This window comes from Liolophura sinensis, chromosome 7 (genome assembly GCF_032854445.1).
Source record: "Liolophura sinensis isolate JHLJ2023 chromosome 7, CUHK_Ljap_v2, whole genome shotgun sequence".
NCBI lineage: Eukaryota > Metazoa > Mollusca > Polyplacophora > Chitonida > Chitonidae > Liolophura > Liolophura sinensis.
This window is the reverse complement of record NC_088301.1, coordinates 14627224-14646814: the sequence shown is the minus strand read 5'-3', so window position 1 is coordinate 14646814 and position 19591 is coordinate 14627224. Positions and strand designations below refer to the sequence as shown.

At 39.1% G+C, this 19591-nt stretch overlaps 1 protein-coding gene and 1 long non-coding RNA gene across 2 annotated transcripts; both read right to left on the bottom strand.

Annotated features, from left to right (window-relative positions):
- Positions 1 to 1538: 1538 nt before the first annotated feature.
- LOC135470668 (monocarboxylate transporter 14-like) lies at positions 1539 to 7185 on the bottom strand. Its single transcript, XM_064749702.1, has 7 exons — positions 7033 to 7185; positions 5721 to 5847; positions 4073 to 4216; positions 2935 to 3050; positions 2241 to 2409; positions 1925 to 1975; positions 1539 to 1627 (listed from the first exon to the last, which is right to left on the bottom strand). The coding sequence occupies exons 1-7, from the start codon at positions 7183 to 7185 to the stop codon at positions 1539 to 1541; spliced, it is 849 nt and encodes a 282-aa protein (XP_064605772.1).
- Positions 7186 to 13727: 6542 nt separating this feature from the next.
- LOC135469883 (uncharacterized) lies at positions 13728 to 19299 on the bottom strand. The gene is made up of 3 exons (XR_010444364.1): positions 19045 to 19299; positions 14373 to 14423; positions 13728 to 13823 (listed from the first exon to the last, which is right to left on the bottom strand). It is a non-coding gene; the product is annotated as an uncharacterized LOC135469883 (long non-coding RNA).
- Positions 19300 to 19591: the final 292 nt, after the last annotated feature.

The following is a 19591-nucleotide window of genomic DNA, read 5'->3' as shown; positions in this document are numbered from 1 at the left end:
AAATAATTGAATAAGTAAGCCTTATAGCATAGTACAACTTAAATGAATAAATGAATGCTTGGGCTTTAACGTCGTACTTAACAATTCAGCGATATGACGACGAGGACTCATTAGGTGTATGTATATATATACATATGTACTGTGTCTCCTTGTCGCTGGGCGAGTACTTGCCGCCTAGTACTCTGCCATGAACATTCTGTGGCCGTCTACTGCATGTATAGCCTCTTCGGAATTGAGGTATAGTTGCGAAAGAGAGCGTTGGGGTGGTGTCCTAGTTGCTCGGGGTGATAAGCAAAAGCACTACTGGAATATTCTTGAGCTCGGCGTAAGACGCAAATCAAAGAAAATGAAATAACTAAGGATCCCAATCAGATGGGAAATCGTCCCCTGTCGCTCAGGTCGATTACCAACCTGTGCACAGTGACAGATCGTCTGCGAAATGATGCATGGCCTTCCCCAATGTGCGGTTGAAGTTGTTATGTAACAGCTGTAGCCGCTGAAATAGGCCCGGATAAAATATTCCATGCTAACCATCAGTCTACTGTATGGTCTTAAATGCATAAGATAATTTTCCGTCCAATGTTAGAATTTGAAACTAGTGACGTCTCACGAATTATACCTTGAATATATGACAGTGTCTTTAATAAACATTTGTTAAGTGTACGATATGCTGTTAGCTGATGTAAATAGCGCTCAGCTTTCATTGGAAGAATACTGGATACAATAAGCAGAGATTTACATTATTACATTTAAATTTATCTAACAGATATCTTGACATTACATGAAAAAATATAAAAAAGAATTTCTTGTGCGGTTTAAATTAGTAACCCCCTCCATAATCTCATTTTGTTAAGCCCTAAAGATGTACGCAATTATAGGAATCGAACTCGTTATCCTATTCGACACAAGGTTTCAAGGCACCCGTGTTACCACTGGACCTATGGTGAATGTTCTCTGAACATTTAGATTATTTCTTTTTTCTCTATTTATAAAATATGATTGCTTGAACCTGCAGCATACTTCGTTATGGCTTACTACTCAGTAACTAGACAACATATATGGGGAAATGATTTTGGTTCACGTAATCATATTTTTATGAAGGAAATTCCGAAGGAAAACGCCTTAAAATAGCAAAATCTGCTATTGACCCTAGTTTTGTCTTCTGATAAAAAGTAAAGACACCATCATTCCAATTTTTCACACACATGTTCTTTAGAAATTGTACTTTATATTCAAGTAAGTTTTACCTGTATTTCTGCATGGAAAAAAAATAACACCTCATTGCTACACCGAAGTGGGACTACTTCCTAGGTTGTTGCAAGGGTCCTTTGTCCATATACATCCGAATAACTCTCTGATACACGCACATATTTTAGCTTAAACAAATTAATGAGTTAAGACAATATAAAAATTTTAAAAGTTTTGGTTCATGGCACTTTTTACCAGTTCTGTGTGCTCTATCTTGAGGATCAAGAGCTTTACTCTGCATACGGTCACTAACAGCTGTTGTTAGATTCTTGCAGAACGTCCATAGTTTGTCACTGAAGACTACGAGTAGATGGAACCTTTGTTTTCTTCGTTTTCATCATCATGAGACAACAAAGAGCCGACAGCAAAACCGACAATCCTGGAAAGAAATTCGTGCAAGCATCATTGTCAAAGCTGATAAAAAAATAGAGGCGAACTGACTTCATTTATTGATGTATTATTTAACATTATAACCAACCCTCAAACCACCAACATTTGAAAAGCTACTGACAAACTTTCTGTGACGTATAGATTCCATACCGGTCGAAGAGAAGTGGTCTTCAACGAACGTCAGACTGCGAGAGACTTCTGGGTCATTACGCTGCGCTAGCGCGCTAACCAACTGAGCCACGGAAGCCCCTGATAGCATATAAAAAATGACTTCACAGAGACTTACCTGCTGTGTAAAAAGAGAACTTGAAATCCCTTGAAATCTGCCGAAACCAACCTAAATGAACAAAATACAGAATTTAATTAAAATATCAGAGCGCCTGAAATGTACAAGACATCTTTTTCCTTTGGTAAAGGAAAAACACTCAACATCCAAAAGAAAATAAAATGCTAAGTTCCCGTTTTTGAAAATTTTCAGCAATTTCTTCTCTCTTTTGTTCTTCTAAAGGTAAAGCTTTTGTAATCATTGAACTGTTGTGTGATTTGTATAATACTACGTAATAGAGTAATGGCACATTTCACGCAGCAGTCCAACGCCTTACCTGCTAAGGGCGGTCCAATGATGAATCCGATGCCTATGGCAAACATCTCCAGGCCTACTGCTATGTGGAGGCTTTCCAGGCCGACTAAGTCCACAAAAATAGGTACGTACAGTCCAGGTTCCACGTTGTAATAAAACGACACCAAGTAGAAACAAATCAGGCGACCAAGCTGGGAGTGAGATACGGAAGGTAGAACGCACAAAGCGGATCCACAAATCGAGTACGCCCCTAACAGCAAGCAAAATTTGTCAAGACTTTCTCCGCGTCGGAGATTGCTGGAGCCTAACCCTGTCAAGAGCTTAGACATTATACCCGCAAGTCCCATTGTTAAGTATATCATTTGGATATTAAATAAAGAGGCCCCTTGGGTCAGTGAATAACTTGGTAAATAAACGTACACAATACTGATTGCTAGATTATTAAAACAGGACGACAACACCATGAAGAGAAAGGCTTTGTTCTTTAATAGTTGGTGGATCTCAGATAAGTATTCAGTCCGCTTCCTCCCAGTACCGTTATGGTCTGATAACGTTTCCAACGGTTTGCGCAATGCTGTTTGCCGGCGTAGTTCAAACGTTGATGGTCTTGATAATGATGCTGTGACACACAAATTGAGCACCATCCCCGAGAATATAAGTAAAGCTCCCCTCCAGCCGTAATGCTTTTCTAAGAGCGTAAGGCACGCTGGAGCTACCATGACACCCACGGGTACACCAATAACGGCGATACTACTTGCTATACTAAGACGACGATCAAAATAGTATCCGACAACAGCGAAGACTGGTGTAGTGACTAAACCAAAGCCCATACCTACAAAGAGAACACGTTTTAATTTGCGGAACCCCAAAAAGTTCTACATATATTTGTATGTTTTCTTCTTGGCGTTTAATGCCAACATATAACGATATGATGTACCACGTGGGCACAGTATATGTCACCACACCTACTAGCCCTTGACCTGCCTCATGGTGACTGGTAAGTCAAGAAGTACCAATACAACTAAATTTTAACGTTTTTAATATGACTAAAATTTGTACATTTATTTTTCCTTCGAAATAACCAAACACCTCATGGTGACTGGTAAGTCAAGAAGTACCAATACAACTAAATTTTAACGTTTTTAATATGACTAAAATTTGTACATTTATTTTTCCTTCGAAATAACCAAACAAAGTATTAACCGCCAAGAAACATGTCGTCAAACATTGCTAATGTAAACCGATGTGGTTCTCTGTGATGCACCCTTGTCAAAACACAATGTAATAGCGCAGTCAAAGTGCTAAATACAGTGTGACCTTGAAATACAGTATGACATTGCAGGTCTACGCCTGCAATAATCCTGCTATGCATAAGCATATATTCCACCTCAGTGTGATGCCGTACATATCGTTTAAGTTGGAGGTGGTCAACAAGGTATGCTGTAGTCCCGCAGTCACCCTTTCAACATTTCATAAGAACAATATTTATGATATTTTCAGTTGATTGCGCAATGTTCCATTTATGTCCTTTTAGGTTCAGATGACCTTCGACCTTCGACACCTTTGATTTACAGACTAGCATGTCATATTAGTGGAAGACATATGGTATTCAAAGAACGTGTGTCCGCGTTAACAGCTCAACGAGCAATGTTGACGGGTTTTTGTCACCCTAGCTGAACAGTGAGACAGACCGTATACAAATTCACTGCCCAAAGCCGTGTTGTGGATTGCAGTTGCGGTTTTTTGCGTCTAGTTTTAAACTGACCTTAACGTCTAACAACTTAACCCTGTGTCCGTTGTGACACTCTTTAATCGGCAAAGGTTGTCCAGGGAAACTTAATAGAAATAAATCACCTGCCAAAATGCCGACAGTGAGAAATGCCATGCCAAAGCTGTCAGTCTGCGATCCAACTGCGAGTGACCCGGAGCCAAGAACGCCCCCTATGAACATGCAAGTCCGACAACTCCATCTGTTGCTTATTGCACTAGCTACTGGGCCTGAAATCAAAAAGGGACAGGCAATTCACAAGACCAATGACGGTTAATAAATTGCAATTAACATCACTGCATTTTTTACCTAATTCTGCTTAAGTCACAGGGTTAAGGGATGTGTAAATTTGTGATATTTAAGAATTTAGATGAACAGATAAAACCCTAACTGATCTAAACTAACAAGAGGGCGTATTTCACCGGTTACGTCTGACCATTTGCCAACTATCACACTGTTTTCGCACTGTTGTGCTAGACTTATATAATTGATAGAAACCAACGTGGGTGCTGCATGTGTAACATCGCTCCAGATGTGGGTCAAAAGGACCCATACCACTATGTTATCATATAAATACTATTGTCCCTACTAGGAAAACTTCTGAAGTGGCTTCGCTTCAGACGTGCTAGTAGTTGTGTGTTGTGTCGCCCGATACTGTGTCTGTGTGTGTGTTTTTTTTTTGTTTTGTTTTTTTTTTTTTATATATATAAATGCGTGAGCTAATTAATATGACTGTTTAGAATACACACTGTATTAGGATGTCTGTTTGCTTGGTATTTTACGTCGTACTCATGAATGTTTCACTCATGCGACGGCGGCCAGCGTTATGGTGAGAGGAAACCGGGCAAAGCACATGGGACAGGTGAACAGATAAACGCATGTAGGTGTTTGTACCCTCGTGCAATCTGACGACAAGCTAACACCTAACACGTGACACGTCACTACGTACAAATTTTGGCAGCATATAGCTTTCATTATCTATAGTATATGTATACGATATATCATCCATGCATATTAGCACTAAAATACGATGTACATATTTATTACGGCATAAAACACCAATTAAATAAATATTACAATTATATGTATAATTTATTTAATTGGTGAGGTTATGTCTCACGGGATCTGACACCTGAATACCTTTGTCTTTCTCGGTCACTTCACTTCACTCTCACTTTATGGTGAGTGGAAACCGGACAGAGGCCGGGGTAATCTGACGACTACCCGCTAATAGACCTTTCTACGTACGAAAACCAGTGTAAGAAATGATAGGAATCGAACTCACAATCTGAAAAAGCCAGCTGGATTATTAGCTTCCCATGTTGCCACCTTTTCTTCTATGTAGAGTTCCTGCTGATCTAGCTAGATACATTACCATTTTTTCTTCTATGTTATATAGTGTTATTGCTGATCTAACTATATGCATTACCACTTTTTCTCCAGGTTGAGGGCTAATACTGCTACTTAAAACTTTAAGACAATAGGTTTAATCCTTACCACCAAGTTATGGTTTGTCGAAACGACATATCCTATGACCTTACATTTGATTCGAGTTGACATCTAATGTCAGTTCAACTTTGCGGAACAATGCAACTATATGCGTGTATCAGTTAAAAGCCTTCTCACTCCTACGCGTAATTTGGGTTCCAAATCGGTTTGGTTTATAAAGCTTTGTGAAATTAAACTGCCGCTGTGTTCTTGAGAAATAATGAGGCGACGAATATATCGGCTCACCAAAAAGGCTAAGTAGCCCTGAACACAACGACCCGATCCAAGCCGTTTTTACCGCGCTCTCGCCCATGGCTTCCATCAGATAGATATGAATGAAGCCCACAGCACTTACACATCCGCCAACGAACACCTGTAAACACAAAAATACTTTAAGCATATTAATCAACATCTACTATATTACAGATAAATATAGAATATAATTAAAAGCGTAGGGCAAAGGTAATACCAGAACAGGGACGACAGTATGATAGCTGGAAAATGGTCACACCTAACCAGTGAAATAGGTCCTCTTGTCAATTTACCACAGTCAGGGTTTTATTGTAACTTTTCACATAAATGCATAAATAGTAGCAATTTACCACAAGTCAGGGTTTTATTGTAACTTTCTCACATAAATGCATAAATAGTAGCAATTTACACGCTTCCTGAACCATGGCGTGAGCAGAATTAGGTAAAAAAAATGTTAACAGCAATTTATTAGAAGTCACTAGTCTAGAATTACTCAAAATGCTCTGTTGTCATCACATTTAACATACAAACACATTAAATCAATGCATGTATGTGAGGACGGTCACTGGGACATGCATGTGAGGACGGTCACTGGGACATGCATGTGAGGACGGTCACTGAGACATGTATGTGAGGACGGTCACTAAAACATTGATGTGGGACGGTCACTGAGATATGCATGTGAGGACCGGTCACTGAGACATGCATGTGAGGACGGTCACTGAAACATTGATGTGGGACGGTCACTGAGATATGCATGTGGGGACGGTCACTGAGACATGTATGTGAGGATGGTCACAGACATGCATGTGAGGACGGTCACTGAAACATGGATGTGGGGACGGTCACTGAGACATGTATATGGGGACGGTCAGGATTATGAGTGGAGGCAAGCAAGCTGTTAACCTATGCCAACATTTCTATGGCTCCTTTCTCACAAGCCTGGCAAGGCAGGCACCAATGCTTATTGCCCACACTAATCTTCACGGCTGAGTTTCAGCGCTAAAACATTAACATTGTCGCTATGGAAAATTAATAAAGGTCCGAGGCCACATCTTTTATAAAGCTCATGTGCTAGACCTATATAATCGATGAACGTAAAGTGGGTTTTTTATTCTACTATTTTGCAAGGGAACTACAAAAATTCCAACTCGCATGAGTATAGCAAGACGGCAAAAAAATGTATATGTGATTCGTAGGTTGTTGCCAGCCATTACCCATTCGATCGTCCTCCATGCAGACGTAGTGCGGATTTTAGCCTTCATCACAGACATGTCAACAGCCTTTGGCAAGTCATTCTACTCACCATGGTCACAAAGCCAGCGAACAAGGCCACCCACGCCCAGCCTTTGTCTACGTCATTAAGGTGCCTTGGAGTTTGCGTTATCTCGATTTCAATATCAGCTTTGTGGTTCATCTCCTCAATGTCGCTGTCCACATTATTGCAGGCGGCATCCATCATGACAGATCGTTCAAAGAGTGGTCTCCTTAAAAATATAACGCAAACACTGGATACTAGATAATTGTAAAGTGAAGTTTGAAAATCATAGATATTGTTCTCTTGATAGATGGAAATGCTGAGCAGGTATGGCATTTTCGATATTGTGCCAGTAAAGCATTATGAAATACTTTACGACTCCTATGCATGCAGTTACCATCGTGGTATGCAACATAAAACAGCACATAGAGTAAAACCAGAGCACCGACGATAGTGTGATCGTTGGCAAAGGATCACACGTAAACGCTGATATACGTCCTCAATAGAGTAAAACCAGAGCACCGACGATAGTGTGATCGTTGGCAAAGGATCACACGTAAACGCTGATATACGTCCCTACATAGAGTAAAACCAGAGCACCGACGATAGTGTGATGGTTGGCAAAGGATCACACGTAAACGCTGATATACGTCCTCACATAGAGTAAAACCAGAGCACCGACGATAGTGTGATGGTTGGCAAAGGATCACACGTAAACGCTGATATACGTCCTCTTATCATCTACCTCAGTTTGGGTTTTATTCTGGCAGATCATGTAAGTGCTTAAATAGTAGCAAATTACCCCACTGGCACAGCGACTTTAACAAAAGTAGGTTTAAAAAATGCAGAGATGTTACTGGAAATTTATTAGACGTCATTGGCCTAGACGGTACTCGAAATGCTGTGTTGTCATCTCATTTAGTTGAATGCAAACAATGCAAAGGACCTGGCCTCGGGGACGTCTAATCCGCCAACAGCATGCAAACTGCTTACATCAACGAAATTTTTCCCTATGGTTCGATTTGGTCGATTTGGATAGTTGGATTTTGGCTTGAAGACTGAATATTTAGCCTTTATGAAGTGAAAGAATATGAGATTGGTAAAGCCATCCTTTAAAATATTGCTAGCCTTTTAATATCTTTTACTGAACTCAGTACATTTTATGTTTTCAAGGTTATAGGTTTTGTTGCATGTTAGACGGTGGGCAGAGAATGCGTGATCAGATATGATGCGAATGTATGTGTTTTTTTTCTTCATTTTATTGGTTAATCGATCAATCAACCAAAGCAACTGGAAAAAAAGGGCGTTCTCAAGAATATTTCACTAATATAACAGTGGTCAGTTTCCTGGAAGTAGCTGGCCAGAGTGCCCGAACTAAACCACCGACCAAGTCGAGGCCAGAGTGCCCGAACTAAACCACGGACCAAGTCGTGGCCAGAGTGCCCGAACTAAACCACGGACCAGGGACCAAGTCGAGATCAGAGTGCCCGAACTAAACCACGGACCAAGTCGAGGCCAGAGTGCCCGACCTAAACCACGGACCACGGACCCAGTCGAGATCAGAGTGCCCCGAACTAAACCACGGACCAAGTCGAGGCCAGAGTGCCCGACCTAAACCACGGACCAAGTCGAGACACATTGCATTAATAGGCGAGGTAAGTTGCCAAATCAAAGATACTTAATAAAACACACAGCACATACAACAATATATTTGTTATAATGACGAACTCTATTTACTTGAAAGTCGTGGCTGATTAGAAACGAACCAAATGATTACAAACGCGCACCATTCCTGTACTCCTTAGTCCTTATTCAATGAACTGTAGTTTATTATATGAAAGACCACCATAACCGATAATGGTATCAACCATCCTGGTTGAATGAAACTGAAAAGAACTAGGAAAGTATATAAAATACTAAATTAGGAACAGTTTTTTTTTAATGATGTTGTAAAAGCGCTAAGTACGTTCTAGGCGGATGAGTGATATGAGTGTTCAAATCGAGTACCATGCTAATATATAAGTTGCCGATAATAAAACATATATCTCAGTTGCGTTTTAATTGCAACTCTTCATACATCAATGCAGCGAGCTAATTCAATGCGATGAATACATGCCCCTAGCCCCATGCTATGCAGAATTACACACATTCATATCATGAAGCAAAGTGCCAGAGATTACGGACGCCACATTTACTTAAAAGAGAATTATACACACTGTAAACAATATATACTCATTGTAAACAACATATACACACTGTAAACAATATATACTCATTGTAAACAACATATACACACTGTAAACAATATATACTCATTGTAAATAACATATACTCATTGTAAACAATACATACTCATTGTAAAGACCAAGGAGTTTGATTTCAGTTATATGCATAATAGACGTTGCAACATATCAACCGGAAGTATTGCAACTTGCCCCAAACATATGAGTTTTAACTGTTTGCGATTCTGTGGTTATCAACGATTTTGATAATTAAATCAGTTTTTGGGATGCTCAACACATGTATTAATCACATAATTCAGTTATAACGAGCTAAGGTCAAATGCAAACAAGGTAACGAAAACAAATTGGCTTTGGGCCCCTTTGAAAAACGATTTGGAGGGATGGATGTATTGATCACATAATCCATTTGTAACGATCTAAGGTCAAACGTTACCTTTAGCAATGGTGTTAACGCAATTAACATGTCAGTAAAACAGTAAGAAATATGCATCCAGGATAATTTGGGTACATTTGGGTAATTAATCCATTCGTCATTTTAGTTCATTTGGACAAGTATGAATCCCCTGAGTGTGTAGTTTCACGTAGGAACTATGAACATGTGTTACAGCTAGTCATTCATTTTTCACTGTAAGTGTTCAACTGATTGTTTGCTTAGGATTACTACAGATGACTGTTTTCAGAATCCGTGTAACAAGACTTGTGGCAGTGCTAGACATTGTGCTGTCTGATACCATGCTAGGTAAATAACTTTCCGTGAAGTTACACATTTTCTGAATATCGTGGCAGGTATGTACAGTTAATTAAGGGCCGTGTTAAAACATTCAGTGATGTCAGTTGTTTAGTTGGTTTGTGCAGACAGGTAAATGACAGCATTGTTCACATTACTGAATGCGCAGTGTATTGTTGTATTAGGTGATGTTCCAGTGAGATCTGACCACTAAGTCAAATATCATGTTTTTAATAGTTACATTAAAACATGTGTAAGTTAGCTAATTCTCTATTACCAGAGTTACTGTTCATGTTAACTTTAAAAGTCATAAAACATAAAACAGTTTATAGTTACACAGTCATGGTATTCATGCATGTAAGACTCATATAATGAAAGGTGTAACTGAGATGGCTGTATGAAAGCCACAGGCTAGTTTAGTTTAAAAGGATCTGCATGGACAATATGCAGCTTGTACCATACAATTAGAGGTTTTCAGCTACTGTGTTTTAATTGTTTACCGACCGTACAATAATATTTCATATGCATATCAGTTAATGGTGTGTATTGAACTAACCACGCCAATTACTTTGGAGTCTGTGGTACTACTCTGTGGTATGGGACTACTGGAGTTCTTATGTAATGGTATACTGGGTAGGCACGTAAAGTAAGTAACATATAGATATCACATTTGTTTTGGTCTTTTGCTATCATGGCTACTCAACAATTGTTTCTTTTGTCTGTTGTAGACACCACTGATGGGATACCCCGGTATCACTCCCTGGTCACTGTTCATTGCTCACTGTTTCTGATAGTTTGGAATAAATGCACTATTTCTGAAAGATACTATTTTGTCTTTCCATTTCTCACATTTTTAGCATTATATCGGTCAGACAATGTACGACGAAATATTTATTTATAGCTTGCGAAACAGCCCAATTGTCAACAAATTTAGACACGAACCGCATGTCGAAGAAATCTTATATGGCGTTCCACCAATACTTGACCTACCTTCTAAAGCAGAGCGCAATCTTTGAAGAACCAAGACGACATGCTACACTGAGAAGTCAATAGCTAGAAAAATCTTGGGCAAATCCAGCCATTTCCAATATTCAGGGTGGGTCCTTGAAAATTGACAAAGCACTCAATGGTTTGAAACCCAGCTAGTCACCAGGGAACTAAGATCGCTTCTCCGAAGTTGTAGTTGTGGTTCTTACTGTGGGTGTCGCCTGAGGCCCCCTACACAGCTGCCTTCACCGCCATGAGTTGACGAATGGGTGCAGAGTGTATCAAACAGAAGCGGTTTTCACATGCATGTAGGTCAAGCTGGCCCGTTTAAAGTCGGTATACGAATTGAGCACAGGTGAACTATAAACACATTTAACATTCATGAAAAAAAATCGTTGAAAATATTTTTCGTGAGCCAGTGAAATACAACAAGTGTAATGTTTCGGTGATCAAGGAAAGAAAAAAGTAGCATACTGGTGATTTCGTCTTAATTTAGCACAGGTAACAATGCCCCATCTCGGCACAGAACAATTTACCCTGATTTTTCAAGCTAGCTCAGCAGGTTCATGAAGGTTGTCTAAGACGATTTACACACTATCTTCTAAGGAAGCCGGACGCGGCCATATTCCCTCGTAAATATATGCCCTAAACCAGGTTGTATAAGATATATATACGACAATTCTGACAGTGCCTTATGGGGCAAGCCGGATGCGGCCATGCTCTCGCCAAACATCTGCCCAACGCCAGGTTGTCTAGAAGATAATTCAACGTACATGTATCTTCTATGGAATCTGCATGTGGCCAAGATCCCTCCAAAACATCTGCCTTACACCAGCTGGTCTATACGACAATTCAGACGATCCGCAAACACGTGTTTATCTTGCGACAGGGTCTGAATGTCGAATTTTTTTACTGAAGACTGTAACTTTCCCTTCAGTCTTAAGAGAAGGCGAAATTCTGACCAAAAAATGCATGACAGCGCAAGATTCGGCTGTGATTCAGCCGATATTTAGTGTACATCGCAAGATTTAGTCATGATTCATTCGAGATTTGTTGGCAGAACGTGCTATTGCTCAAAATATCGTGTTGTCCACAAATCTCGTCAGGATGTTGCTTGTCCAGAGAAGAGTTGCCATTTAAGCTTGAGCACATACATCAGTTATTTCGAGCAGATTCTCACGCAAGTCCGAGATTTACACGAGATTCTTGACTAAAACTCACGTAAGTGACACGCTGTTTTCCTTATCACGACAGAATCTCGAATAAATCTCGCCCTGCCGTTTAAATATCGCTGTTTCTGGTTTGGGGGGCAAGTGGCTGAAAGAGAGTATGTTCATATCAAAAACTTTTTTCTCTCTAAACTAACAGAGCACGAATTTCGGATCAAGTAGAGCGTCCCCGATCCATGCTGGGGTATATTTAGCTGCAGTGAACTAATTAAACGGTTAATTTACTGACGAAAAAAAGGAACAACCTTGCTCGTCTAACAACAAACTCTCCATGCAGCCTTACAAGTAAAGATAACAACACCTTCCACCTCCACCCGCCCAAGGTCAGACATGCGTAATTCACGCGCATTTTTACCCGCGGCGTGATTAGTGGTGGGGCTTTCAAAGGCTAATACTGTTATACAAATAATATTCATTTTTGTACTGTTATTTTGCCTCTAGATAAAATATGTCACAATTTTGCCTGATTTTAATAGAACGGTTTTTTTCCCCTCAGGTCTGCTACCCACTCCCTTGGGTGTTGCCATAATGACAAAATACTATTACTTCACATACCTCTGGAGCGGTTTAAAAATGGAGATAGAGAAAAATTACAAGATGCGTGGCGATATATAATTAATCATATAAGTATAATTAAAGACATAGGCCTACAGTATAGAGAGTAAAACCAGAGCAGCGACGACAGTGTGATAGCTGGCAAATGGTCACAAGTAACCAATGAAATACGTCCTCTTGTTATTTCACCTCAGTAACTGGACAGTTTGTACATATACATATCCATATTCTCAGATGAAGTCGACCATTTTAAAGGAAAATCAACTCGCTCGTTTGATCTATAAACAGTTACCATGTGAGCATATATCACACAAAAGCAGTGTAAAGTAGAACCCGACAGTCGATCTAACACTCTTACTGTAAAGCGACGATTTGATTGCCACGGTCAGTCTATCCATTACCTTTAATGTCCAGCAGACTTGACTTCGCTTAGGTGGATATGCACAAGGCGACGTCACTTGCTAGCATGGTTACGAAATACAGATTTACCCAGATTTGTGAGAGTCCTGTACTAATGGCACGACGTGGATGTTTTGGGCAAACATCAGTAAATTATGGATCTATTCGTGTACCAGGCGTCAACCAATAAGGACGTTCTAGGTCAATGACCCCAATGCCAATTCTCAAAAACGACGTGTAACACAAACTACCAAAGAACTAAGAAAGTATATAAAGTACGAAAAAAGGATTGAATCATGCAAAGAGAAGAAGTCAACAGTTTTTTATCCTATTAAGTTAAACACACAGGGTTCGATTTTTTAAGAGTATTTTCGAATTTTCAATCAGCTTTTTGCACTTTTAGAACATTAGCTGGTGTATTGCTTTGAACTGTATACATCTTGCATTGTATGAGCAATTGTGTGATTAAGCTTTGTGGAAATCATGATTACAAAAATATGTCCTGGGAAAATCGGCCCTAATAAAACAGTAAATACAGGTTAAACGAAAACCAATTTATTAAGACTTTTCATAAGACACCATTTTGGTTTTCTCCAATATTGTCTCTGGTTGCAGAAAGTCTATTTTTAGGCAAATATTCTGTTTTCTTTGTCTTCATCATCATTATACCACAGAAAGACGCAAGGATAAACGATCCACCTGGAAAAAAATAAACACATATTTGTGTCAATAACATGGGTGTTATCAATTCCCGGTACTTTCAAGAAGAGAAAATTAAGAAGTCTAACTCCAGTATCGGAACCATGAAAAAAGTACATGCATGGAGAAATGTCGTGTCGTGAGAAATGTATATCCTTTTCTTTTTCATTCAGCTTATTGCCATCACAGGAATTCTTTAGTTATACAACGATGATCAGGTTTATGGGTGGAAGAGGAAAACCGGAGCAACCCGCAGTAAACCACCGTGCTTCTCCATGTATACCATCAATTTCTCAGACTTAAATCCACGGTCGTACATGGGAAGGTCTGTCAACAACCTGCGGGTTTCCCCCGGTCTCTACCGGATACCGTGAGCAGGCTAAAACAAAAATCAAAAACTAAAATAAACAAGAAAAGTTTTAGTCGATGTGAAACAGGCTAGAAACTTTTTTCTAGTTGGCTAATTAAATTAGTCCTATAAGCCAAATGAATTGGCCTTTAAGTGATTCTGGCCCAAGGTTACACGTCACTACTAGGCAGTTCACTCACCCGCTGAATAAATGGAATATTCGTAGTCGCCAGAAATCTGTCGAATCCAGGCTAAATAGAAACAAAACATATAATGTAATTCAAATTCTAACTTGCAGGTGTGAGCTATGGTCATCTATAAATTTTGATTTTGGATGCTCACATGGAAGGCCAATTGCCTCATAATATATAATTATAACAAGTATCATTAGATATGTGAGGGTTTTAGTTGTTATAAAATTTTGGTATTTTGTGAAACTGGCTCGAGTGATAACAATCAGATCAAAAAGACCTCAAAGGGGTCGTAACGTTATGCCAGTCGTAAATACCAAGGCGGCATATGCCGTTAGTATGCGACGTCATGGTGATTAGGCCAGCGTAACGTTACGACCCCTTTAAGAAACAGCCCCCAGATAGATTACATTGGACGAACTGTGCTTGAATCATGTCTTCTCTGCAAATTATTCTTAGATCGGAAACTTAAAATCTGTTAGCTACATGCAGATATACCTTAAAGCGACCTACTGACCTTGAACATCACTAAGTCAAAAGGAATTTCGAACAGCCGTAATTACTATGAGCGAGAGACCTGATAAATATGGTCTGAACAATACAACTATTTCTCTTTTTCTCGTTTTATTTTTTGTAAAATTCCTTTATATCAGCTTAAAACATTTTGAATTTGACGCAAGTGATATATTTTAAATCGTAAAACTTGCACAATTCATCCCCCAACGATCACCCCTCCCACCGAGCCCCCATCTCCAGTAATACCTATCAGTATTTACCATTAAAGTATGATCCTTACAGTTCATGTCATTTCATTTCATTTATTCCACCTGATGTAAGTGTACATAGGTGTGTGAAACACAGCTTGTGTGTAAATTAATAACAAATATCAAATAATTGTAAACACTGTATCAAAATGATCCCTGGCTGGAGCGGAAACCCCGAGGAGTTTATATTATCCCATATTTGAGGAGAGAAGGTATATGGACACACAGCATTTCCAATTATATGTCAAATAACTGTATAAACAAGAATAATGCACACACGTTCAAATATATTCATATACATTATATAGTGAGGAAATATTAGCTACATATCAAATATCTAGATGGAGACAGAATTTTACTTAAGTAAAAAATGATGACACAGGTTTAATCTCTCTAACAGGAACTTGAAAAGTGACAAAGATGGCATACACACGGAGAGTACCAGAATTTATGGGTTAATAGTAGTATTGCGTAAGTATTAATTAGTGCTAGCGGCAACATTTTCTGCTGAATAAATAAAGGCTTGGTGTGTTCAAGTCTTTTGGGAAAAGTTATGATTCGCAGAGCTCTTATTTGTAGCAAGATAATAGGGACTAAATATGTTTGATAAATATTACCCCTGACAACACTGCAATAAGAGAGACAGGGGTTTACAAGGGTATAGTATAACGTAACCAAGGCTTTTTACTTAATGACTCTTTAACAAGGTTAATACAGCCTAAATTTTAGACGCTTTTTTAGAAATTTCGTTTATATGTGTGGTCCAGGTAAGCTTTTCATTTAGGAATACAACCAAGAATTTAAAAGTTTTAGTCATTTTTTATTTCTGATGCGGCAATTACAACATAAGGCAAAAAGTCATTTTTCTTCTTCTTACGTACAGGAGTGAAGTACATGAATTGATGTTCTTACAACATTTAAGGATACTTTATTGCTGCATAGCCATAAATAAATCTTCTCTATTTCTTCATTTATTAATGTGGTTAACGTACGCGTTTCATCGTGAGACAAGAGCAAGCTTGTATCATCTGCGAACAGTGTTTTATCAAGAAACTCCGATGAATTTATGATATCACCTACGTAAAGTAATGAATAAAATAGTACCTAAAATGGAGCCCTGAGTGACGCCGCATGTTATGGAATCTTGCCGAGTAAGATTCATGGTCTACCATGTCAAATGCTCTAGACCACTTACGTCTAATAAATTGCAATTAACGTCACTGCATTTTTTCTTATTTTTTCACCTTATTCTGCTTACGCCATGGTGCTACTATACATTAACATGAACAGTAAGAATAATACCCTGACTGAGATATATTGACAAGAGGCGGTATTTCACCTGTAACGTGTGACCATTTGCCAGCTGTCACACTGTCGTCGCTGCTCTGGGTTTACTCTCTATGCTGTACGTATTTAATTATACTAGATAAGTCAAGAAAAAGTGCTATGCTATATTTTTTTATGTTCTTTAGCCGCAATAAGCTTTTAGGTTAAGCAATAAGGTAAAGGTTAATGCTTGTATGCCGTGCGGAATGATAAGATCTGAAGCCGAATTGATTCGGATTTAGTATTTTCGTTGTTAGAAGTCATTAAACTGATCAGCAATTAACTGCGGAATTTTTTAAAACAGTTGTGTTAAATCTAAATGTGTCAGTGAGACGCTGCTTTTCCTATTCAGTATCTCCGAGGTAAACTTCTAAGTCCCTTTGATGCTGTTGTTAACTTCACTAAACTGTTTATCACAGTATGTTTTGCGTGCAATCCTAAGTGTGTGATTAAGTTTATTTCTATTCTGGCGATATTGCCTTGTTATTCTATGGTAGCTGTTTCTAAAATGAAGTTTATAACGTCTGTTTTCTCCTTTCTGGATTTTAGAATTGCAGGTGTTTATTCCAAGGTTGATATTATTTACCCCATTCTGTGTTGATGAAAGGAAAGCTTATATCGTATATGGGGGCCTCCGTGGCTCAATTGGTTAGCGCGCTAGTGCAGCGTAATGACCCATCTCACCAATGCGATCGCTGTGAGTTCAAGTCCAGCTCATGCGGGCTTCCTCTCCGGCCGTGTGTGGGCAGGTCTACCAGCAACCTGCGGATGGCCGTGGGTTTCCCCTGGGCTTGGCCCGGTTTCCTCCCACCATAATGCTGTCCGCCGTCTTATAAGTGAAATATTCTTGAGTACGTAAAACACCAATCAAATAAATAAATAAATGCATCGTGTTTGTCACAAACGGTGTCCGAGAGTGACTCGTTAGGCTCGTTATTATCAAAGACGGATTGCCAATATACGCTTGCCACAAGGGATTTAAACTCCTCTTTATTTTTTCGAGAAGTATCCCGAATATGGATTGGATAAGGATCAAAAATTGTCATTGTAAGTGGGCATGGATTTATTGAAATGAAAAACTGGAAGATGATCTGAAATATCCGTTAATTGTATGCCAGAGATTATGCTATTTTCGTGGTAATTAACAAAAATATTATGTATTAGAGTTCCTATGTTTGAAATGATTCCTGTTGATTTCGTGATTTTCGGGAAAAAATAAAACGATTGTACGGTGAGAAAATAAAACATTTAGATGACTGATGATTCTCGCACTTGAATAAATCAATGTTAAAATCTTCAAAGTGCCGAGTTTCCTTTCATGTTTTATAGTGTTTAAAATAGTTAGTAATCTAACAGTTAGTACATGTAATTAAAACAGTTAACATCTTTCCCTGGAGGTCTGTCGAAGATTCCTTGAATATCTTCAGTTATTATCAATAGACTTTCATATTCGCCATTATCATGAAAGTGGGTTAAATCTTCTCGCACAATATAATTACCAAGAGAGTCGTATATATACAATGCTCGCCCACCACCTTTGCGTTTGGAACTCGAAGTGGAGTACAGAGTATAGTTACGTATATCAAACATGAAGGATGTTTCTGAGTTCAGTCAGCTTTCAGGAATACCAGTTACTGAAAATTACTGACACTGGAGGTTTGAATTATAACGCATTATTTCGTCAAAGTGCTTTTGCAGACTTCTACCATTAAGGAGAAGTAATTTGAATAGCTTGTCAGGACCACTAAGAAAGGGTTGTACAAGATTATTTAACCAGTTCTCTTGGTAATAATTTCATTGATGTGAGATTATGCCACTCCAGTACTCCTGCTCTTCTAGTAAATCACTAGTCATATATCGAGTATCATCAGTGTCATTAATATGAATGGGATTAAAGCACAAGTCCTCAAAATTTTTAGGCCCTTATCTGTAATGTTGCTAGCCATTGTCAAGTCGACTAAAAACCGATATGGTAGAGAGATAAATCTACATCACAATGTCATTTATTTATTTATGTGAGTGATGTTTTACGCCGGACTAAAGAATATTTCACTTATTCGACTGCGGCCAACATAATATGGTGGGAGGAAACCGTGCAGAGCCCATGGGAAACACATGATCATCTGTGTAGGTTGCACCACTTATAGTGTGATATAAGACTTACAGCATGAAAAGCAATTCCAGAGCAGCGATGACAGTGTGATAATTGGAAAATGGTCACAAGTATCTGGTGAAATACAGTCTCTTATCAGTTTACTCCACTTAGGGTTATCTTCTGACTGTTTATACAAATGTTTAAATAGTAGCGAAATACACGCCTCAAGAACGATAACTTAAACAGAATTAGTTGACTGTAATGTATCAGACGTCATTGGTTTAGGATTGCTCAAAACGCTGTGCTCTCATCACATTTAACATACAATAATATTAAAACAACGCAAAGCGACCAGGGGCCTCTTGCACAAAGCAATTGTAGCCTGTAACTACCAAGATATGTCTTTAACATGAGTCGCCATGGTAGTTACAATCAACTTGAAACGATCGCTTCGTGCAAGCGACCCGTGGACTTCTTGTTCACTGCAGTAACTTACCTGCCAGTGGTGGGCCAACCATAAATCCCGATCCAATGCCAAACATCAACATTCCCACCGCTGTGTTCAAGTTTCTCAAACCGACCAAATCAACGGAGAGAGGCACACAGTGGAGGATCAACGCTGAGGTAAAAAGACACACACAGAAGCAAATCAGACGGCCTATCTGGGAGTTCGAGACCAAAGGCAGGATACACAAAGTTGTGCCGGCCATGGAGTGAGCCCCTAACAGCAAACAAAACTTGTCCAGACTTTCTCCGCGTCAAAGTTTGAAGGATCCCAACCCTGTCAGCAGTTTTGGCGTTATATTTCCTAAACCCATAGCTAGATATATCATCTGTAGCTTGCTGAAAGAGGCACCTTTGGTCATTGTGTAGCGAGGCAAATGAAGAATCAAAAATACAAATACTTATATTACTAGGAAAAGTTGTCAGCATGAAAAGAATGAAAGCCTTGTATTTCAGCACCTCTAAAATATCAGAGAACAATGAAAAGTGATTGCCGATGTGGCGCTTCCCTTGCTTCAGAACATGATTCGTTTGCGAAG

Bases quoted from the DNA above. Each gene is read 5' to 3' on its own strand.
- LOC135470668 (XM_064749702.1), bottom strand. From the start codon at position 7,185: ATGGATGCCGCCTGCAATAATGTGGACAGCGACATTGAGGAGATGAAC. The intron at 4,217-5,720 runs GTGAGCCGATAT...TTTTGATTTCAG, and splicing joins AGGGCTACTTAGCCTTTTTG to GCCCAGTAGCTAGTGCAATA. The intron at 2,410-2,934 runs GTAGCTCCAGCG...TCTCACTCCCAG, and splicing joins GTGTACCCGTGGGTGTCATG to CTTGGTCGCCTGATTTGTTT.